General features: G+C 32.4%; 3 protein-coding genes across 11 annotated transcripts; all 3 read right to left on the reverse strand.

Annotated features, from left to right (window-relative positions):
• Nucleotides 1-5,584: 5,584 nt before the first annotated feature.
• Nucleotides 5,585-10,509, reverse strand: LOC100775301 (probable nucleolar protein 5-2). Its single transcript, XM_003540948.5, has 9 exons — nucleotides 10,392-10,509; nucleotides 9,988-10,085; nucleotides 9,374-9,415; nucleotides 9,019-9,198; nucleotides 8,755-8,919; nucleotides 7,182-7,382; nucleotides 6,446-6,943; nucleotides 6,243-6,377; nucleotides 5,585-6,165 (listed from the first exon to the last, which is right to left on the reverse strand). Exons 2-9 carry the CDS (start codon nucleotides 10,063-10,065, stop codon nucleotides 5,794-5,796), a joined length of 1,671 nt encoding a protein of 556 aa, XP_003540996.1. The 5' UTR covers nucleotides 10,066-10,085; nucleotides 10,392-10,509; the 3' UTR covers nucleotides 5,585-5,793.
• A 2,272-nt stretch (nucleotides 10,510-12,781) lies between these two features.
• On the reverse strand, nucleotides 12,782-15,180 carry LOC100779392 (V-type proton ATPase subunit E2). The gene is made up of 7 exons (XM_003540623.4): nucleotides 15,029-15,180; nucleotides 14,791-14,922; nucleotides 14,546-14,646; nucleotides 14,256-14,412; nucleotides 13,730-13,932; nucleotides 13,203-13,302; nucleotides 12,782-13,084 (listed from the first exon to the last, which is right to left on the reverse strand). Exons 2-7 carry the CDS (start codon nucleotides 14,890-14,892, stop codon nucleotides 13,061-13,063), a joined length of 687 nt encoding a protein of 228 aa, XP_003540671.1. The 5' UTR covers nucleotides 14,893-14,922; nucleotides 15,029-15,180; the 3' UTR covers nucleotides 12,782-13,060.
• Nucleotides 15,181-16,134: 954 nt separating this feature from the next.
• Nucleotides 16,135-19,729, reverse strand: LOC102659538 (U-box domain-containing protein 44). 9 transcript variants are annotated; one of them, XM_006592036.4, is made up of 4 exons: nucleotides 19,347-19,729; nucleotides 18,387-19,150; nucleotides 17,998-18,308; nucleotides 16,135-17,745 (listed from the first exon to the last, which is right to left on the reverse strand). In XM_006592036.4, exons 2-4 carry the CDS (start codon nucleotides 19,133-19,135, stop codon nucleotides 16,289-16,291), a joined length of 2,517 nt encoding a protein of 838 aa, XP_006592099.1. In that variant the 5' UTR covers nucleotides 19,136-19,150; nucleotides 19,347-19,729; the 3' UTR covers nucleotides 16,135-16,288. The 9 variants fall into 9 exon arrangements, with proteins under 9 accessions (XP_006592099.1, XP_006592098.1, XP_006592096.1 ...); XM_006592035.4 differs by having other exon boundaries at nucleotides 18,387-19,156; XM_006592033.4 differs by having other exon boundaries at nucleotides 19,302-19,729.
• Between the last annotated feature and the right edge of the window lie 3,326 nt (nucleotides 19,730-23,055).

Consider the following 23,055-nt stretch of genomic DNA (forward strand, 5'->3'; position numbering starts at 1 on the left):
TTTAGATATATCTTACATGAAAATTAATTTTATTGGAGTTGAATGAAATTATCATTAATATTAGGTAATAATCTCAAGTAAAATATTTCTTTTGAATATTTAATTCATGTTTAGACTATTTTAAAAAAGGGTATTTAGTTTAGTGATACATTAAATTAAAAGTGGTCAATCAGATTTTTTTTTATCCAAATTAGTTATGGGTCAAATTATTAGATACTCTCATCAATGTCATAATAATAAAAAAAAGATTATTTTATTTTATATAAATAATTGTATTTTTTTTATTTACATAGATTTTTCAAAAACCATTGAAATATACTCAACCTATAAACAACTTGCATATTGTTTTAAATAAATTCAAATAATTTTTTACAAATATTTTTAATCATTTTTACCCATTCACATATTTTTCCTTTTAGTTCGATGTTGACATGGTGGAAACACCTATGAAATGTGGATCGTGATTTATCCCGGCAGTTGACTACTATAGACCACTAATGGCGTATCCCGAACGCTCTGTGATTAGACTAATTAACATGCATGGTTCTTATTGTCAAAATTTAAAACCATGTTGCAACTTACTTGCATTACACATCTTACCTTGTAGGAGATGTATGAACTGTTAAAGTAAAAAAAAGTAATGATAAATAAACATTTCATTATTTTAAATAATTCATCTATTTCTCATTTTTATTTATCATATTGATATTTTTTATTGTCTTCTATGTGTTGTGTTGTATAGGAGTTTTAGATGTTTGTATATCATTACTAAAAAAATGTACTAATGATTGTTAGTTCAAGTAGCAAGTATTTTGTTTCTTTTAAAGTGAAATTTTAGATTTTAGGTCTTGTGAAAAAATGAACACATAAGGATTTGTTCTCTTAACTAGACCATTTAACATTTTGGTTAAAAAAAAGTTAGATAAATTAGATTTCAGGAATTCATTGTTGGAATCAAGATAAACCTCGAAACTTATTAAACATTTACAAATACTTAAAGACTCATTTAACTTTCACACACACATAATACTACTAGCAAGTATATTTTGTATAGCCCAGGTATTTTTATAATGCTAAAATAGCATATGTATTAAAGATTCAAATAAAATAAGTAAAAAAAATAAATTAAAAATATTGTAGTGGCATTTCCTCCTTTTATTTTTATCGGTCTTTTAAAGTTTCAAGAAATGTGATAAGTTTTTCTTATTATTGTTTAGAGTAGGTGGAATCTCGCCGATGAGGTCAAGGTATCTCAGATTTTATGCTGCCAAACTCCGGTGGAATTTCACCTTCGTAAGCGTTGTTGTATCCGAGTTTGAGATACCTCAGCGTCTTCAACTTAGACAAACTCTTCGGAATCTTCCCCGATAAGTTATTGGTGCTTAAGCTTAAAAACTCCAAGCTCTTAAACTCCGAGTAAATCTCCGGTATGCTGCCGGAAGTTGTTGTCGTAGACGTCGAGGACCTCCAGTTTCGTCATCGGAAGAATAATTTGGCCGGAGAAGACGTTGTGAGAGATGTCGAGGAGCTTGAGGGAAGTGAGGTTCTCGAGTTTGTCCAATTGTCCGATCTCCGGCGGAAGGTAGCCGAAAAGAGGAACAAACGAGACATTGATAGCAACGACTCGAAGTTCTTGGTCGCAGTTTACGCCTGAAAAGAAACAGTGTGCAGAAAGCGACGTGGAAAACTTCCAGTCATGGAGTCCTTCAGCTTCAGCAGCGCATCCATGTCAGTGAACGAAGAGCACGTTGCCACGCGCAGCCATATGAAGAAAACAAATTAACAACTTCTTATCATGTCTCTCTAGTCTCTGATCTTGCTTCGCAGTAGTCGCTATTATACCTTTGCTGCGTCCTTATATGTTGACACCACACACCTCATGCACTCTCTATTTATATATACACCTTTATATTATAGTAGCAAATTAAATTGAATATCATATATGCATGTACATCACTTGCACCATGGTAGCATGCAATACTAGCTACACGAACTTGGAGTTAGACTTTTGTGAAAACAAAGATGCAATCTCTTCGTGACCAGTTAAGTAGGTTTAAGCTTTCCATGAGCCTAACCTTGGAATGAAACAAAAGTGGTTTTAAGTGATTCACCAAATTTTAAAAGGAGAATAAAAGAAAGTTTCTTTACATGGAAGTCTTCCTAGTTACTATGCTTTAGTATATCATTGGGATAATTATTGCCCATGGAAAAGCCAAAGCATCAATTCTCTGTTTTAATTTGTTCTGTCAATTAGGATCAAGCACTAGTTATTGCAGAATCGGATTCTATGTGTGACAATAAAAGGGTATTATGCATTAATAAAAATTAAAGCAAATTATTCATCGAAGCTAGTGGTTCTGTCCCAATCATTTCTAAGTTAAATGCAAATTACCATTTTGTTCTTGTGAGAAGAGAATCATCGCAAGCCAGTGGTTCTGTCCCAAACATTTCTAAGTTAAATGTAAATTACCATTTTGTTCTTGTGAGAAGGGAATCATCGCAAGCTAGTGGTTCGGTCCCAAACATTTCTAAAGTTAAATGTAAATTACCATTTTGTTCTTGTGAGAAGAGAATCATCGCAAGCTAGAGGTTCGGTCCCAAACATTTCTAAAGTTAAATGTAAATTACCATTTTGTTCTTGTGAGAAGAGAATCATCGCAAGCTAGAGGTTCTGTCCCAAACATTTCTAAGTTAAATGTAAATTACCATTTTGTTCTTGTGAGAAGAGAATGAAACAGACAATGACCTGACGATATATAGATACATAGTAGTTACCAACTTACCCAGTGGGTGCCTGTAACAGATTCTTCTTTTTTCATTTTTAAAAAGGTAACATACTAATATAATCTTCTACATATAATTAGATTAAGTCACGAGTAATGTGAATTATCAGTATTTAATTAAATTTTAACAATAAAATTAATGTTATTAATTTTATTATTAATATACTGTGACAAATTTGGACAACTGATACAATGCAACTATACAATATAAAGGAGAGTGTATTTAACAGTTTCTCAACCCGTAGGAATAATTGCTAAAAGAAAGTATATAAAGACAAGATTTTTTTTTTTTTTAATTTAAGGCTTAAAAAATTGTTACAAGGTCAAGATATTCTCACACACAATGATGCTTCAAGAATGGTTTCATGCAATCATGCCCGAGCGTTCAACAATTCTTTCATAGTTTGGGAATTAGGAGCCACTGATAAATCATAAATGGATGAGTGGTACATGCTTCTCAAAAGTGTTCAATTCTGTCGTTTGTCTTTGTCAACCCCTCTAATGATAGTGACAGAGAGTTAGTGTCCATCCATAAAAATCTTCTGTAATTGGCCAATTTGGCAATTTCTTTACTTCGTCTTTTACATGGCAGACAGATTTTATTCTCTAAGCCTAACTTCATTCTGATTAAGCTAATAAGAAGTTGAATCCAACACATCGAGAGAGAGAGAGAGAGATTATATAGTTATCTAGTGCAGATACAATCTATATATATAAGTTTAGACCTGTCAAGATTAGTCTATTTTAAATAAATAATTATATTTTTATTTTATTTTTAATAGTTTTTTAAAAACATTGATCGTGCATGCAGCCTATAAATAACTCACGTATTGTTTTAATTACTTGAAAATTGTTGACTGTATATTTATGTAGTTTTCCTCATATATAAATATATAAACAAATATTCTATAAAAACGAGATAGATCCACTTAATAATAAGTAATTATACATGAGAAGGATCAAAATAAGACGGATGAAGAAATAATACGTACAGTTCATGAATAATTAAGATTAATTTTACTTAAAATTAACGTTGACTATTGATATTTTTTTTTTTGAGTTTACCTTGGGCTATTAATATAAAATTAAATAGTAACGCTGTTGTTAACTCTTATGTTTTTATACTCTCAAATTACACACTTTATACACAAACTCCATATGCTTGTGTGGATGTTTTAATTAAATGAAAAAATCATCCGTATGCAATGTGTAAAACTCACACACAAGTTATTTAACATATTTGGATAACCAACATTGTTAAAGACATAAAAATAACAACTTTATTAGACACTTATTTAATAAAACTAATTTACGAACTTAATTATGAAATTTAATAAAAGAAAATAAAAAGATCATAAATTGTTTTTATAAATTCAAGTAAATTCGTACGAACGTTTCTAATCAATTATACCCCATGCACTGTTTTGTTTTTTTAGTTATCCCACTATCTTGACATGGTGGAAACATCTCGTAAGTGTGAATCATGGTCATCCAGGCAATTGACCACTATTAGACCACTAATGGCTAACAAGAAAACTCTGACTAGAGACTAATTAACATGCATGATTCATATTGTCAAAATTTAAAACCATGTTGCAACTTGCTTGCATTACACCTTTCTTTGGAGGTGATGTATGAACTGTTTCATCATATACGATTATTAAAGGTCAAAAGAATGTACTAATGACTGTTAGTTCGAGTAGTAAAGATTTGATCATTTTTAAACTTAATATTATGATCACTTGAATTATTAATCAGAGTTGCCATGACTAGAGAAGTAAGTTAAATAAATGTTCTCAATAATTTAAGAGGGGTGAATTAAATTTAAAAAAAAATTCCTGACATAATATGCAGAAAAAGAAATAATGAACAATTTACTTAATGTTTCTTTAAATATGTAAAATAAAAAAAATTAAACTGCAATAAAGTAAAAGAGTTTAGAGAAGAGAGAATTACAAATTCAATTTTATACTAGTTCGACTACGCCCTGTCTATAACTTCTGAACCACGATTACCCTTCAAGAGATCCACTGTCTCTTGATTACAACAACAAATTATTTTTTGAAGTACAGAACATTACTTGAAAAACTTATAAGAATCCTTAATAATTTTATAAGTGTTTGACCAAAAGTTTTCTTGTGAGAAAATAGAAAAATGAATGTCCTAAAAAATCTCTAAAGAATTTCGAACACAAGTCTCGTATTTATAGGTCACTGGTATTTGTAATAATCAATTACACAATTAATTTTTGAAATTAAAACTTTCTGAAATACATTACCAAAGAAAAATACATATCTTTCAAAGATGTAAAATTACTTAAAAACTTCATAAGAGATTTAAAAAACTTAGTCTTTTAAGGCCAAATATTTGCAATATTTTTAAAAAATTCTTTTAACATATAAAAGACCATTGGGAATCATTTCTCTTGATCAAACTTCATAAGAGATTTAAAAAACTTAAGTCTTTTAAGGCCAAATATTTGTAATATTTTTAAAAAATTCTTTTAACATATAAAAGACTATTGGAAATCATTTCTCTTGATCTTGACTTTTGACTTGAATCAACGTTGAATAATTTTAACCTTTTGACATCAAAATCTTCATATGCAACCCTGAACCAATGTTTGGACAAAAGCTAGCTTTTTTCCCTCAGGCTTGTCGAACATGGCCTAGCAACATACCAAACACAACATTCACTACTCCGCACATAACCAAACCATAGAAAAAGCGACTAGCTCGACTTAACTAAACTCACGTTACTTATGCGAAGGTGAATCAGAAAAGAAGCGTAAAAAAATAGCATTACAAAGGGTAGCGCACCACCATCTTCCATTCATAAACATGATTGCATCAAATTATCCACTCAAGCCCATTAAATAATAATAAAGGATGTATAAAGCTACAAATTGCATAAAAATGAAAACAAAAATTATACCAAACAAACTACTGAGCTGCCCGGAGTATACAAAAATGGTTGTCATTCACCAGATTGATTAGCAGATGACTTCACCTTAGTCCCCACTTTTCTTTTTTTTGCCTTTCTTCTTGCTTGGCATTTCAGGAGATTCTTCCTTCTCGGCATGCTTCTTTCTCTTTTTCTTCTTTTCTCCTGCATTATCGTCATTCCCATTCTGCAACTCAGCACTCTCAGTTTCCTTCCTTTTCTTCTTCTTTTCCTTTTTCACAACTTCTGGTTCTGGTTCCTCACCAACGTCACCATCAGCTTGCACAGTTTCATCCCCTTCATTTTTCTCCTTTTTCTTCTTTTCCTTCTTTTCTTTCTTTTCTTTCTTTTTATCAGCAACAGAAGGCTCTTGTGCATCTTCATCCATAGCAGAATTGACCATTTGCCCAATAACTGAATCAGCTGAAGGATTATATGTCTACAAGGAAAATAACAATCAGCACAAACAGAAGGTAAAATTAAATTAACAAAACCAAAAAGGTGCAAGAAACAAACCTTGGCCGGGGTTATCAGTCCTCCAGCTCCTTTCTTTCGGTCCTTGTCGTATGCTTCTATCTTGGGCTTTCCCTTGGCAGAACCAGCAAAACGACCTAACTCTTTGCCTTCAAGGTTCCTCAATCGTGCTTCAAGCTGCAACTAAAACTTGTTAAAAGTCTGAAAGAAAAAAGCAATATAACCATACAAGATATAACAAGTACCTTGGCTCTGTTCTCCAATCCCATGGTGTTATCTTGGCTATCTCCAAGAGCATCACACCTAATAGCCAATGCCGTCTTTGCTGCAAGTGACCGGGAAATTTTCCCCTTGAACTTTGGAGCTGCCTGACCAATCAAGGAAGCATGGTATATAAGACCATACTTGGGAGTAGCATGCTTAGTCTTTAGTGCCCTAAAGAGAGCCTTCTCAGCACCAAGAATTTGCACAGTACTGCCAGGCTGCTTTGCAAGATTTAATAAGCTACCACCATGGGCAATGAGGCGAGCACCAACAAGCTCCCCAACCATTGCAGTCAAATTGGGTGCAATGGTGTTCATTCTACTCTTCAAATAATCATAGAGTTGTGCCCTGTATTCCGAGAGAGACAAAACCTGGTCACAGAGTTCTCTAATATTTGCCAAATCAAGCTCACCAATTTCAGTTCCCATAGATATTACAGATGCCTCCTTCAGCTCTGCCTCAACTTCCTCTGGCAAAATCTGTGAGATGATTTTGGATGAAAGAAAATTATTAAAAAAACTAGATAGAAGCATATTCAAACATAAAAATGTCTTTTGCCTCAATAAGCATTATAGATTTGCTATTAGTAAATATAAAGGTTGTCTAAATTGTCCAGAATTAGAGTAAAAAATCAACATTATATCTGATTGTGAACCATGTTAGCTAAAATGCAAAAACCATTAGCAGCATGTTATTGACAAATCATAAAAATTCTACCTCAGAGAAATCCAGGTTAGCTGCATTAACACGATCACCCATCAACTTGACTGCCCTGGCATATAGGATGTTGTCCTGTATTATTTTAGTAAGCTCGGGAAAATGCCAACCATACCATTCTCGAACCCTCATGGCATAGGTATTCAACTCTTTATCAAGATCATCTAGTAAACCAATAGCCTGGACAATCATGGTATCCACCTAAAAAAAACATTTTAAAGTCAGAAATAGTTGGTTCAAAAATATAAGGCGAAAACTGGGAGAGAAAAAACACTGAACAATCATTTCATTGGTCAAAACTGCCATTACAAAACTAGATCATATCAAACTCAGTGATTTAGAAATGTGAATAATGGACACAATCTTGCTTGTAAGGTCCACCTCTGAAGGTTCAAAGATTCATCCTATTCCTAGGGGTGGCAAAGCAGGCCGGCCCGCATCACCACTAGCCCATCAAAAACGGGACAGGGTGGGCTGGCCCACCAGAAAAAATATTTCATAAAACTAACCTAAATGAACAAGTTTAGTTAAAAATGTAAACTATATCAATTGTTTATTCTAAATTTGATTTTAATATAAATTTTCTTGTAAGTATTAGAGAAATTGAATTTATAAAATAATATAAAAACAAAAAATATATATTTTGATTTTTGAACAACACTATAAACTTAAAAAATACAATGTGACAACCCAAATCCTAAACACCTACTAGTATTTACATTTAAAAAAAATAAATAAATGTATGGTGGGCCAGCAGGCCAACCTGCCCTGCCCCGCCATTGGCCCGCTGGGGTGGCAGGGCAAGCCACAGCAGGTTGACGGGTTGGGTTCTCCATCCTGCTCTGCCAAATTGATAGTGGGCTGACAGGTCGGACCACCTAGCCTGGCCCGTTTTGCCATCCGTACCTATTCCCATTCTAAACAATTGTGTACTGTTAAATGCTTAAGCTATTACTTTGGTGTCAGTTATTCAGACATGCAAAAAAAATAGCCAGATAAACCTCAAAAAGATATGATCACCCAAAAAATACAGGTCCTCAATGGGAAACAACACAGGTATGAGACAACATGCAAACTATGAATCTAGATAACTGATCTGGCATATGCATATAAAACATCTTTTAATATAATTATTGTGGCAATGACAAAAGCCCCATATGGGACATACTTTCCTCATAAAAAGCATGATCTAAAAGAGTTTAAATTGAAATAAAAAGGGCATATCGGATGGAATTCACATACAAGATAAAAAATGACAACTACTAAGAAGTTAGAACAACTAATTACTCTTATTCTAACTATGTTACTTTCCTCCCATGATGTGTTTTACAAAAATAAAACTTACTACACCATCTTTGGAATAATACCCTGATATCTTTATCCATATCAACTAATAACCAAATTTGTGGAGAATTTCTTTAGTGAATAGCAGAGTAGGATATAGACCTCAACATAATATAAAATTCTACAGTGATATCAATATACTTAACTAGGAAAACAGAATATAAAATGGTACAGCGAGTACAATGATAACATCAATTCCATATAACCATAAAGTCAACAGAAAACACACCTTCTCTGCACTAAACTTCAATTTGTATCTGGATAAGCTGTGAGATAAACCCAAGCTCATTGGGGCCATGTCTTGAACAGCTAGACCAGATATAAGTTCAGTTAACTGATTTCTAACGCCTCTCATCAACTCCATAACTGCATTGTTGTGAATACAGTCAATTTTCTGAAAGGATCAACAAAATAAATAATCAAGTTAGCTATTAGATAAGTGGAATGTAGCCTGTCATTTCATAGGTTTCTAAGGGAAACTTAGGTGACCCACCAATTTCTCCTTGATCACATTCCCAAGCTTTGAATCTGCCACACCTAGTGTTTCATTTTCACAATGAACACGCAGGAACTTGCGCAGACCCTTGCTAGCTTTTCCATCAATAAGTAAAGTAGCTGCCTCTAGAGCTTCTGAAGTGTTCTCAAATTTAGAAAATGCTTTCAACTTGACCACCTAAGTTTGCATAAATTGGGGTTAGCTTCACTGGCAATTAGAAAATTTACTAAATACTAGAAAATGGATGCATATAAATAGATTAAGTACAGTTTCCCCAATATCATATTGCTGACATCAGCAAACCTACAATAAACAGGGAAGAATGGGTGGGAAGAAGAGCAAAAAAGAGAACCTGTCTAGCAGTATCTGCACTGGAAAAGTTCTTCCACAAGTCCTGTGTAAAGAAGCACGTATAAATTAAACTAAGCTTGAGGAAGTAGGAACGAAACACAGAACATTATTAGCATGTTTCTTTCAGAAGACTCGCATAAATATATAAAATGGCATCATTCTGGGAGAAATAAGGAGAAGCAACTACTGGGTGCTTCAAGAGGACACACGTCATCTGATCCACGACACATATCCAAACATGCTTAGTTATAATACAAACTCGTTTAATTCCAAAAATTCAAACACGAAACTTATTTAATTACAAAATTCAAATAATGAGATATAAGACCCCGAAATAGTTAAAAAAAATTGTGGATCATACCAAATATTTACAAGTAGTACATTTTTTGAAGTAATAGTGCAATGCAACACGTCATACTAAGATCCAGGAAATAATCAGAGATTTCTGAAGATGCAAACCTTTCAACAATTAAAAATAAGAAAAACCCAGTCCTCATAAAAAAAGCGACCTAAGCAAAAGAAAAGGTTAACTGAAAACTTTCTACAAGAAAAATCCAACCATGGTAGTTTTCCATTTTCAACAAAACGAAGAAACGCGTGAAGAAAGATTATTACCTCAACTTTAGAAAGCTTGCCTTCATCCAGCACTTTAAACAGGGCAAAACCCGCAGGGGTTTCAAACAACACGAGCATTTTTATCTCCTCCAATCAACCTGAAAAAATAAAAAATAAAAAATAAAAAACAAGCACCAAAACATCCCGTAAATGAACTCACAAACACCAAAGAAGAATAAGCACAGAAAACGTGTAAACGTTAACCCCAACAAAGCAGACACACCTTTTCTAAAAGAGACACTACACTAACGCATTGATCATCACAACAAGCACAAGTGACCAGCAAAAAATAAGTTAATAACTATAAAAAAAATCCAGAAACGTAAAATGATAAACCTAATGATGAGACTAGTACTATGGTGTAGCATGAAAAGAGAGAGAGGCGAAAAAGAAAAGAGAGAAACCTGAAAAGGGTTTTAGAACATAAACCCTAAGTTAGGGTTGAAGAGAGAGGTTACAACTCGAAGAAGAGGCGGCAGCGAAACTATTTTGTTTGAGGCAAGAACGATATATAATGGGGGAAGAATGTTATTATTAATGGGCCTCGATCATTGTCATAAAGCCTGTTTTACTTCACGTATCAATGGGGCCCGACCCAATAACGTCTTCCTCGTTCAAAAAATATACTAACACAGCAAAAAATTTATACAGATATATATATCGGAAGATGAGATTAGGTTTCTTCTTTAATAATTTTGGATGACTGTAGTTTTTGTCTTTTGATGTTTGGATTTTATTTTTTTATAATTAAATAAGTCTTGTGATGTTTAATTAGGATTATTTGAATTTTTTTAGGAGGGCAACAAAAATAGTGATATCCAATCATATATTTTTTATAACATAAAAAAATATGGATATTCAAAAACATACAGATTTTTTATAAATTATTTTTATATTGGTAGACTCTTATACTCTTTTTTTTATATTGACAGTCAGACATAGATACAATACAATCATTTATTTCTTTTAGTTTTGTTTTAATGTCATTTTTTATGTATTATATTTTATACTTGTTTCTCTTTAGTACATTAAATTTTAAAAAGATTAATTAGTATGATCTTTTATGTTTTCAAAATATATCATTTTGATAATCTTTCAATTTTCTACTGAAAAAGTTAGTATTTTGTTAATTTTTAAATTTTTAAATGGTTTAATATTACTTTTGGTTCATTAGGTTTCTCAATTGTTTCGCTTTTGTATGTCATGTTTTAAAAATTTCGTTTTGGTCATTTATGTTTTCAAAATATATTATTTTGGTCATTTTTTTAATTTTAAAATAGTTAACATTTTTTTATCGGTATGAATCAAATATGGTGTTAAAGGGTTTGTAATAACTCACTTGTCATTACTTAACCAATTGAGCTTGACTCCCTTAACAGTTAAGTTAACATAGTAACAACTACAAATTGTCATTATCTCTTTTTATTTAAAAAATTAAAAATCGTTAAGTAAATGAAGAAAAGATGAATTTCAAACTAACAATAATAACTTTCATTCTCATATTATTATTACTATTCAATTTAAACATTTAATAGCGATAATAATTTAATTCACCAATTATTTTTAATCACAATGGATAGGGGTTCATTCTCCTTTGTAACTTCACCTCTATTTGTGAACCCAAAAAAATTACTTCCTCACCCCCGCTTTTGTCTCTACCATAATTTAAAAATAATTTAATGTCATTTTGGGTTCATTATATTTCGTACCAACAGAATTTTATTATTTCAGGCTTAAAGAAAAAGAAAAATAACAAACTTATATTTAAAAAAGAAATATTTCTTATCAACTCAGATCCCTTGTCTAAAAAAACAATAAACAATTTTTTATGTAGCAACCCATGGGTTTTTCATTATTTCAAAAGAATAAATGTAAAATTTATCACAAATACCCTTTTGTTTCGGTAGATTCAATTTTAAAAGTTTCATTCTAGTCATTTGTGTTTTTAATATATCATTGTGATCATTTTTAAAATTTAAAAGTTAACAAAATACTAATATTTTAATGAAAAATTGAAAAAGGACTAAAACGATATATTTTAAAAATATAAAGAACCAAAATAAAACTTTCAAAATTCAATATATAAAAAAAAACTATGAACATAATGAACTAAAAGATACATTAACTCTTCATTTTTTACAAACTTTCTCTACAATTAGGTAAAAGATCCTTCTACTATTTTTTTTTTCATTTACCATTTTGTTTGAATGGCAAATCTTTATCTTCGTAATTTTGAATCTAATATTGGACTAATATAACTTTAAATATGTGGAGAAATGCTGCTCTAAGACAATATATGGTAAAATCAATTAGTTATACAAAAATTAGAAAAATTATATTGATTTTTTTTTAGCCCAACGTTATTATTTCTTTGTTATCTTTGTTGCGAATTTTATAATTTGAAACGTTTTCTAAAAATTCATGAAAACCTTTTGAATCTTTAAAATTCTTACCATATAAACCATAACATATTGATTCTAAAAGTTTTTCTAAAAAAATTTGTAAGTCATTCTATTCTTAAAATAATATTTTAAAATTTCAATCCAATTCACTCCCTTACCAAAGAGACATGCAAGGCCCAATTTTTTTTCTTTTATATGCAAGACAAGAACTAAAAGAAGCGTGATTCACATGATTTTAAATTATCGTTACGATCACGTTAAGGTGAAACAAAAAACCTTTATACTGCAGTCAATTGCATAAAAATATGGTTGATGCTGCAGCCGCAATTAGGGTTGCTGACCACAATTTAAAATTCCAGCCGAGAACCCCCACTCTTGTTTTTTGTTTAAAATTTGTGTCAAATTTTAAATAGTCTATTTTATTACTCTCTTCTGAGAAAAAAAAATGTACCGGAAAAACATTACTGAAATGTTCTTCCTCTAGTCTAGCTTATTAGAATTAAAAATTACAAAAATAAAGAGACTTAACATTTAAAACTTGGTCTTAGAGAAAAGAAAAAACAAAAGGGGTGGTGCATTTGCTTTGATCAGGCTCAGCGGAAAAGAAGTGGCAACATCCTTGCTCTTCCATTTGCTGACATAAAGCGAGAATTCAAATTGCAGTATGTTGTTCAACCTAACAGGCGCTTCCTTACCTGCAAGAACACCAATAACTACATATAAGTCTTGACAGAATAACCTTTTTATGTAAAAGTCAAAATTCTAATTAAAGTGAATGGAAGAAGTAAGGAGTGTAACGCAATATGAACATGCCTCAGGTAGTTTCTGCCGGAAAATGACATCAAGCCGTGCATCAAGGGTATTTTCCAACACAATCTTCCCATCCTCTGAGGCCAATACTATTCCTCCGGTGCTTTATTGAAACAATTTACACACAAAAAAAACAAACGAGTCATTTAAGTTGAGTTAGTTGTGTGCTAGTATAGTAGTACAATATGACACTGTCATGATCTTGATAAGTAATGATTAGAATAATCCTTTGTTCAAGACATGACAATGTTAATTAAGTCATGAGATAAAATGGCATACATATCGGTATGAAAATATGACATTGTAATGAAATTGTACGTATCCAAAGCAGAGTTATCGGAAGACTGAAATTCTGCCATATAAACATGCCATTGCGCCTTATGACACCGCCATGGCGGGCCTCCCTTCACAAATTGCTTATGGCAGTTGGCAAAAAATCCGCCATGCCATTCTGCCATTTAACAACGCTTATCCAAAGGTAGGACACACATAACTGCTAGTTTAAATGTTGAATTAACAAAAGGAGTTACCAATAAGGTTCATGGGAATCCACGGCACTGTTCTTTGGCGACGGTGGGAGGTAAACACGATCATCAAGGGCAATCTTAGGGGCTTGCATATTGGCTTTCTCCGAGTATTCTTTTTTGGCTTCCTCTATCAATGACTCAACAAGCTTACGGTCACTCTCTCTGCATCTTAATAGCACTGATGGTTCCCTCAGGCGTAGTAAACCCTACAACATGTGCAAGAAAATCAAGTGTCTGTTTTTCAAATAAATAATTGCATGTCAATCATCATTCTCAATTCCCGTATGCTTCGAGACCAAAACTGAAATTTAGAATAGGACATAACAACAACATAAGGGTTATCTCATTAGGTGAGGTCGTTACATGAATCACACGACATCAATTGGTTCAGACTTTTGGTAATAGACCATATCTTCATGGATATTATTTATCATAAAATCTCCCTTAATAACTTCCTTCAAATTGTGCTGTGCAAAAATTAAATTTGGATGCACAAATGATAATAGCGTTATCGTTATGTATCAAATACCTGAACAATCATGTCTTTGACGAGTTTCCTGTATACTTTCTTATCATTTGAGATACGTAAAAGCCCCTTTTTAGCAGCGTCCTTCATAGCACCCACCGCATCATCTTGTGCTTGAAGCACTTTTATTCGGGCTGCATTCAGTTGTGTTGAGTATTCACTGCTCACGAAACAAACGAGTTTCGTTTAACATTTCTAAATTTATACGTGAAATATCTTTATAGTTTATATTGTTAATTCGTTCATTTGTGCATTGTGATCAATTAGTATGAAAACGAAACACATAACCTTACATCTTTCTTCGAACGTCAATTTGTTTGGCTTTTCGTTCGTACTCTTGCCTGATCTTTCTTTTTTCAGCTTCAAGCAATTGCAGTTTCTCAATATTGAATTCCTATAACGAATCAGAGCAATATAACAAATCAATTTTTTCCTAAGAATAAATCATCATCTCACCGTTGGTATTACTATTTACGTGGATATTTGATAACAACCGAAGCTAGAAAATGTTAAAAAGATATAGATTAAATATTCATACCTCTTCAGCAGCAACAGATATTTCATTAGCTTTCTCTTCAGCCTCTTGACGGATGAACCTGATCATCTGCTGGATCTGCCTTGACACATCTGCGTCCTTCATGTTTCCTTTTCTTTTGTTTACTAACAAAACCTACAAAGATATGCAAATACAATCTCTGTTTTATTTTATTGATAATTTCTCAGACAATAATAATAATAAAAATGAGACAGAAAAGAAAATGTGGCATCTTTGTCACCTATATAATCAATTGTCTTCTCAAACCCAGCTGCTGGAAGGGAATGGAAGTGTAACTAATCTGATTCCTTATAAAACAATTGCAAGTTTTTTTACGTATGTAACTATGTTTTAGTTTAATGTACGTGTTATAATAAATAATTAGTGGAAATTTTCAAATGAGAGAAAAAACACCTACAAAGTTAATAATTAGCCTTCATCCGCTGATTTAGTCAGTTGAGATAATATCATCAGAGCATTGATTTCGGTCTGTTAAGGCATTGGATCTTCAACTAACACATCCTATTTTTGGAAATTTGAACAAGCAAAACAAGGACAAGAGAGATTGAAGAGAAAAGTAATTAACTCAAGACAAGATCCACCTATCATATAATTATCCTGATATGTACTTTTTTTCCTCCACAATAAAGCTGCAAATTAATTACAGGGCTACATGAGTTGCCACATCAATTTTATTAGGCATTTTTTTTGTAATTTTACCTTAATTTTATTGTCTTTCATTACCTCCTTCTTAGTCCATACTTTCCTAAACGGGATGGGCTTACCAATTTTATTAATGGTGGCGCGAATTATTCAACTCCAACAACTTTGCTGTCAAAGTCCACTTCCTTAAACTCAGTTAGTATATAACACATGCTGAGTTTGTGAAAAGATGACTTGAAATTTTAAGTGTGATTAAGTCTCAATCAAAGATTAATCTCATGATCAATCTAAAGATTTAAGGGAATACCTTGGGTATCACTAAGGAGTCTAATACCCTAATTACGGTGATTATCAAATAAAATAAAATAAAATCCCTTTTATAAAATGTTACTAATAAGCTCGCATGATTTTGAATGAGAAATATGTTCATCATAGAATATACATTACCTTCATCAACGAATATAAAACCTAATAAAAAAAAAGGTGATGGATCAACTTGATAATATACATAGGATAAAAACTTTTCTATTTCTCTCCCTATAAATACATGTGTTAAAGTTAAAATTGAATCGTTTGGATCACTATGTTTGATCCTTTGTGAAAATAATTTTTGGTCAATCTTTACTTACCTCTTGATTGAATTTCGGATTAGTCGGGATTTATTTTTCCTAATAAACCGGAGAGTTTAGAAAAAAAATACATGTACTAATACCATTATGGCACTGTGTGGTTCAAATAAAATAAGATTAAATACACGCATGTACACAAAAAAATATAAATGAATGGAACCCAAAATAAGTTCACTGCCATAACATGAATCATAGTGATACACTTTGTATCAGAAATAACTTGATTGAACTAGTAGCAGCTCCAGCACTGCTAAGACTTTTGCAACTGTAGACTTCAATCTAGAATCACTCCTCTGTGCCATATCAATAAGAACCATCTGGGCGAATTCTGCATATTTCATTCTGTGTTCTTCAATCCTGAATATTCTCTCCAACATCCATAGCGCTTTTTCTTGAACCTTCACATCACCTGCTTCTAATACATTTACAATAGCTTCTACACCTGACAATTTGGCTATGTAATTGGCACCACCTTCCCAGATTTCATCTTGCAATAGAGTTGAAAGGGCATTCAGAGCAGCTTCCACTGCTTCCCAATCCTTATCTTCCAATATTTGGATAAGGGGAGAAACAGCTCCTGCCTTGATCAGACAAAATGTGCTGCTAACAAAGCAATAACCATCATGAACTTCACAATATGCATTCACTGAGGGAGCAACACACAACCACCTCGACTTCCTAGACCGCCTAAGAGACGGAGAATTCTGTGATAGTTGAGCAAGAGCGGTTGCGGCTTTGAATTTTGTGATTGCTGAACCACTTGAGAGCAGTTTTACAAGCAAAGGAATCACCCCATGTTGTGCTGAAAGAAGTTGCAATTTCTTGTCGGAGGAGCTTGTGAACCGGATTGCAACGCCTGCAATACTCTCCATTAAGATACTTTTTGCTGGTGAGTTACTTCTCGTGCCTGAATCCATAATGGATACCAAAACGGGCAACAAATTCGCTCTCTTCAGTACATCTGTCACTTTTTTATCACTAACAGGAAGATTACTCAGTATGCCAACAGCAGCAGCCTTTTCGCTATCTGATGTTGATGATAAGACAATGTTAACAATGTCAAAAAGATGCGTTTCATCAAAATGTGCTGTCAACTCATCTGTTAGATCTTCGGAGAGAGTATATAGCAAATTCAATGCCTTGCTCCTTATTTTCATTTTTGTTTCCTTCAGAAGGGGTAAAATTAGCTGAAGTGCACCTTTGTCCTTCATTTTGCTTCTCACTTTGGAGGCACAAGGATGGGAAGCAATGCTATTTAGAGCTTCTAATAGATGACCTTGAATCACAGGGCTGGAAAGATTCAAAAGTGAGAGCATCTGCTGAGCGACACCTTTATTGACAAGAACAGTTTCTGACTCAGCAATTCTTGCAAGGATAACTGATGCAGGCTCCCGTAGAGTCATGAGCACAGATGTTACCGAGAAAAGAAGTTGTAGCAAAGATCCTACAATTCCAGTTTTGACCAAGCGTTCCACATTTTCTGTCAAGCTGGAAAGATTTTGCAGTGCATTTAGAGCTGATAACTTGGACTCAAGTTTTCCAGAATTGAACATTCTCACAAGGGGCTCAATTGCCCCATCTTGTCCAAGGGTAAGTTTGCTATGATCAGTGAGCACCAGCCTAGAAAGTGTTGTTGCCATGAGGATCTTGGTCATGTCAGAACCTGCTATAACACGGGTTGAAATTTTCAAGTTAAGGGAATGCAAAGAAATTTACTTCTGTTCTGGCTACTGTCTCATCTATAGACTACACACATAACAAACTAAAGAACTTTTAGTGGACTGCTTAGGTAAAAACGGGAGCTAAGTTTGCAGTTTCTATAAAATCTACCAACTATGCTACTCAAATCACTTGTATTAACATTATTAATAGATGCTTCATGTCATAAAGAGCAAAATGTTGGAAAATTATGCATCACCTTTATTCAAATACTGCACTAGTGGCCCAAAGTAACCAGCCTCAGCCATAAGAAGTGCATTCTGAGTATTATTTGATAATATATCCAACAACTTTGCTGCATCACGTGAAGCAACAGGATCAACTCCATTAAGGATAGAAACTAACATAACAATACACCCCTGAATTCTTCCAATCTTCCGTCTAACTGCAGGAAGGTCAGAGAGTTCTAGCAACAGTCCCACTGATTCCCTCCTCTCTTCAGTGTCTCTTGTTAGAGATTTCACCACTGCTGATAATAACTCATTCTTTGTCATCTTCTCCTGCATAGTACTATTTCATATCGTAAGATAACCAACAACTAGAAGTTCTGTGATTTTAGACCAACAAGTATAAGAAACACCACCTTACTTGCAGGACTTTACCTTCATCTCATCATTTTGCAAAGCAACACTTCTTAGCAATTGAATGATTGTCAATCTATTGCCTGTCTTACATGAAAATAGACGGTTAAAAAGAATGGAAACAGCAGCTTCCACGTTAATTAAACCGCTATCCAGTTTTCCACCCCTGATGAACTTTTTTAGCCTTAAGAGTGCAACTGCAAATTCTTCAGCATCACCATTCTTGAGGTGTAGTAAAACATCATCTCCAGTAACATTATTTATCTCCTCTTCTATTTCCCCTCCCACCTTTTCTTCATTGACAAATGTTGATATTGAACTTGAAGTTAGACTCGTATTCCCACCAAATCTCACATTCATCAGCTTTTTTTGTAATGTACCAATCTTTTCTCTAAAATCTATGGACACTTCAAGGCTTGCCACACGCAGCATGCCTAATGATCGACCGAGATCATGTGCTATGTCCTCAATTCGTTTGATGCGCTCTTTCAAAGAGGAGCTTCTGATCAAAGCTTTAGCCCGGGTAAGCTCATTCATAAGAGATTCCAACGACTTTCTGATAGCTGACTTGTCCATAATTTTGCTTTTGTCTCTCAAATCATTGAAGATTGGAGCAAATTTCTCAACCAACATGGCAAACTCAGTAAAAGCATCCTCTACTATCTCAATTTCAGGATTCTTAGCAAATGAGGCAACCTCATCAGCCAGAACTATTAATTCTGACACAAATTCAGAAAAGTCTCTCTTTTCCTTCATATTTATATATGAGACCTGTAGCTTTAGAGAAAAAACTTTTTAGTTATAAAAGAGAACAAAACTAAACTACAATTAATATATAAATAACAGATAAGAGATGATTGTTGATTAGAAACATAAAGAAAAAGCATATTAGAAGCAGTACAAGAAAGAAAGTGAATAGAACCTGCAGAGCAAACACAACGATGGCTAAGAAAAATGATTGTCTTACTATTATCTTAGACCCCACATGTTTGAAGATAAGAAGTTTCAGAAATCCAAACCAAGAAGCAAAGACTAAGGGAAATATAAGTTTGATCTAGTGGTGAAGGTAGAAAAGAATGAGAAAAGGTCGCAACTTCAAATCCCCCTACTAATCACTAACATTTGACGATAAAAAAGAGTAAGACCAACCAACTTATTCTTTTTTCTAACGGTTGGTCTGGAAAGGTAAGAGTCTCGAAATTGAAGTTTGGAATATAGTAAGGAGGAGTCATTCTCAGATGGGCACGGCACATTAAAATAAAAAAGATTGTTATATAATTATATGGTTATCAATTATCATGCTTTGCTCTTCACGGATGAAAAGAAAGACCAAGTCAAAAATTCAAAATCAACTAACTTTTCTGCCCACGGATTGCATTATACAGTGCTGCTCCACTCTCTCTCTCTCTCTCTCTCTACTAGTCTCCGTCTTTGTTAATTTCTTGTCCATTTGCTTGGACGTCCTTATCCTTGATTTCAGTTCCTATTTGCAGCCATTTTCTTTGTCCTTCCTCTGCCAAAAAATCGTTAGCCACGTATTTTTATACAGCTTGTCGCCCAAGTGCCAAGAAGCGGCTCCACATCTATTTACGTTATGACAGAATGAATAATTCTTAATCCTCTTGCTATATCCTTCTATAAATCTTCCTATTATATTTTTTGATAAATTTTAAATATGTTTCTTACTTTTAAGGCAATAGATAATTTTACTTTTCATTCAATATTTATTAGTAGGAGATATTCCAGGAGGATTTAGCATTACTTGAGAAAAATAAATAAAAATCCTAACCACAATCCACAAATTAAAGCACGAGCGTAAACATATAAAGCAATAAAGGAGTTTAGGAACAAAAGAAAGTGCATCAAGATTTTATATTGGTTCAGCTTAGATTTTCTACTATGTCAAAGTATTAGAAAACAACAAGCATTTTATACTGAGAACCCTAATCCTAGAAACTCTCCTTAAAATCTCTTATACTCAAAATAGTTGTCAATGTAAAACTAATTAATGAGGAATTTAAAAGTACAGTTTGTCAAAAATTATTACACATCATTGTTTTTTCAAACTTTTTTATAGTTTCAAGTCAAATAAATGGGTCATTAATGTTGTTGTTAGGTTATCAGTCAAAAAAATTTTACTTGACCATAAATACTAAAATAAAAAACATTCTATTTTATAAGGACAATGAAGTTATTTAAGTCTTTTACAAAATAAAAGATATTTATTACGAAGTAATTGAGTTATAATTAAGAAACATAACGTTATTAAAGAGCATGCATTATTATTAGTTTGATTTTATAATACTATACTATTTATGGTAAAAATATGTGTGTATTTTTTGTTCCCACGCATTCAAGTGATATAGAGGGTGAATTTTTTTAAAGTTTAAAAAAATAATTTTAAAACAAGTGTTTTTTTAAGAAGTAAATAAAATTTATTTATTAAAATAAGCATAAAATTATTTTTTTAAACAGAAACATATTAGACAAACACACTAAAAAATAAAAGTTGTTTATTTTATTAAAATAGTTGCTTATTTTAACAAAAAAAATTAAACAAAATTGCCCATTTTATTTGAACACTCTTGGCTGGCCTCTCGGCTCTAGGCTCTAGGGATCATCCATCCTAGTAAACATCAGAATATAGTAGTAGATCTTTTACACTTAAGGAAATCCACCTTGACAATCCAACTTGGGAACACTTGTACAATTGTACCAATATCTTTTAGATTAACCTCAAAGGGAAACCACCCTTAGATTCACAGGGAAATCAAAGTCTATCTTCACTCTTATAATGATAATAGCATAATTTGAAGCTTTAGACAAATTATATTTTAACCAACAATTACTTGAAGATCCAACACTAGTTATCTTTGTTTTATTACTAGAAAAATATATTTTTTACATCGGTTATTAAGGACTTTTAACATCGATTATTAATCGATGTTAAAACTACCGACGCTAAAATATCAACGTTAATATTGATTATTTAAAAACAGATGTTGTTTTACCAAAAAACAACATCGGTTTTTTCAAAAATAGATATTGTTTACTAACAACATCAGTTTTTAGAAAATTGATGTTATTTTTGGATTTTTTTTTAATATCATATATGTTTTTTTTAATTACTAACCTATAATTATTCATATCACAACTTATCATTCAAAGTTCTAAAAAAACTAATAAAATAAGTCATGCACCAAAAGTTATAAACAAAGTATATCATGCACCAAGAGTAGTTATAAACATTTATAAATAAAATATACCAAAAGTTATAATATTTCTCATAAAATATATCACCAAGACTTATAAACAAAAAATTACATATTGATAATAGTAGAGTAGTAATGTACTTTAATTACAAACAAATCCAAAATAAACACAAAGTTAGAAGTTGCATCTGGGAACTCAAATATAATTCGAGTTTCAACTTGCAAATTTTGTGATTATGCAAAATTCCTCTATACATTTCTAATTTTTGCAGTCTTCCTCCAATGATTATAAATTATCCTACACTCTGTGATCCCTTCCAAGTTTAGATGGGTGAATCTAGCAACTTTCATAAATAAGTACATGGTACTCAGCACATCTTGAAATTAACATAAAATTCATATTAGATATGTATATGATTTTAAAACTTGACATATAGAGGAGTGCTTAATTACTCACCAAGTTGCTACAAGTTACTTTGTACTTAGTCAGCATGACTTTAAAAGTGATTGAGTTAGAAACTTAGTGGTACAATAAGTGTCATTTAGGGTAAGCTTTTGGTTTATAACTGCTTTTGAAAATGGTGAGGAGAAAACACTCTATCCAAACTGGATGAAGGTCACTTGATGATTTTCAATGAGCCCATAGAACTCTCTAAGTTCTGTCCATCCAGCTAGTAGAGTTGGATTCACCATATCTTAGTTGTATGTAACAGAGTGCATGTTGTCACTAGAGTGTAACAGATGCCAAGTATGTCCTAGTTCATCATTCCATCTTACAAAAAATAACTTACTAACTTCATCATAAGGCTACATTTAACAAGCAAAGTAATATAAACAAATGTGTTATATCATGTCATATTTATTTGGGAATAGTATTGAAATTACTAACCTGATCCATAACATGAACAATGTTGAAAATTTCCTCTGCTTTTTTGTTAATCTTACTCATTATGTTAAACATTTTCTTCCAGTTTTGTTGATCTTCATCCATCGTTTCTAAACGTTATTTACAATATAAACATGACATTAAGTAGATTTTGTCAAACCAACTAAATCCACTAACTGATCCATGCACAAATTAACTATGCTCCATGCTTATCTAGGAGCTTATTCCATGCAACTAATATAATATGATACATTTGACATAACAATATGATACCAATAAATTTGCAAAACCAAGAATTCTCACACCAGCACAAAGTCCATGGTAGAATGATATTCCTATTTTGAAAAGCAACAATGATATTCCTATTTTGGGGGCCTAAGGTTATGACAAAATTCTCACACTAGCACAAAGTCTCATTAACAACCATTTTCATATTAGTAATACATTCAAAGTCTCAATATGAGTATTTGTATATCGAGAAAATAACACATGTTTTTAGCAACATACACAGAAACAAGCATTTTCAAGTTAGTAATACGTACATTAACAAGAAGCAATACGCATATGAAAATGAGAAC

The sequence above is a fragment of the Glycine max genome, chromosome 12 (genome assembly GCF_000004515.6).
Source record: "Glycine max cultivar Williams 82 chromosome 12, Glycine_max_v4.0, whole genome shotgun sequence".
Classification (NCBI taxonomy): Eukaryota; Viridiplantae; Streptophyta; class Magnoliopsida; order Fabales; family Fabaceae; genus Glycine; species Glycine max.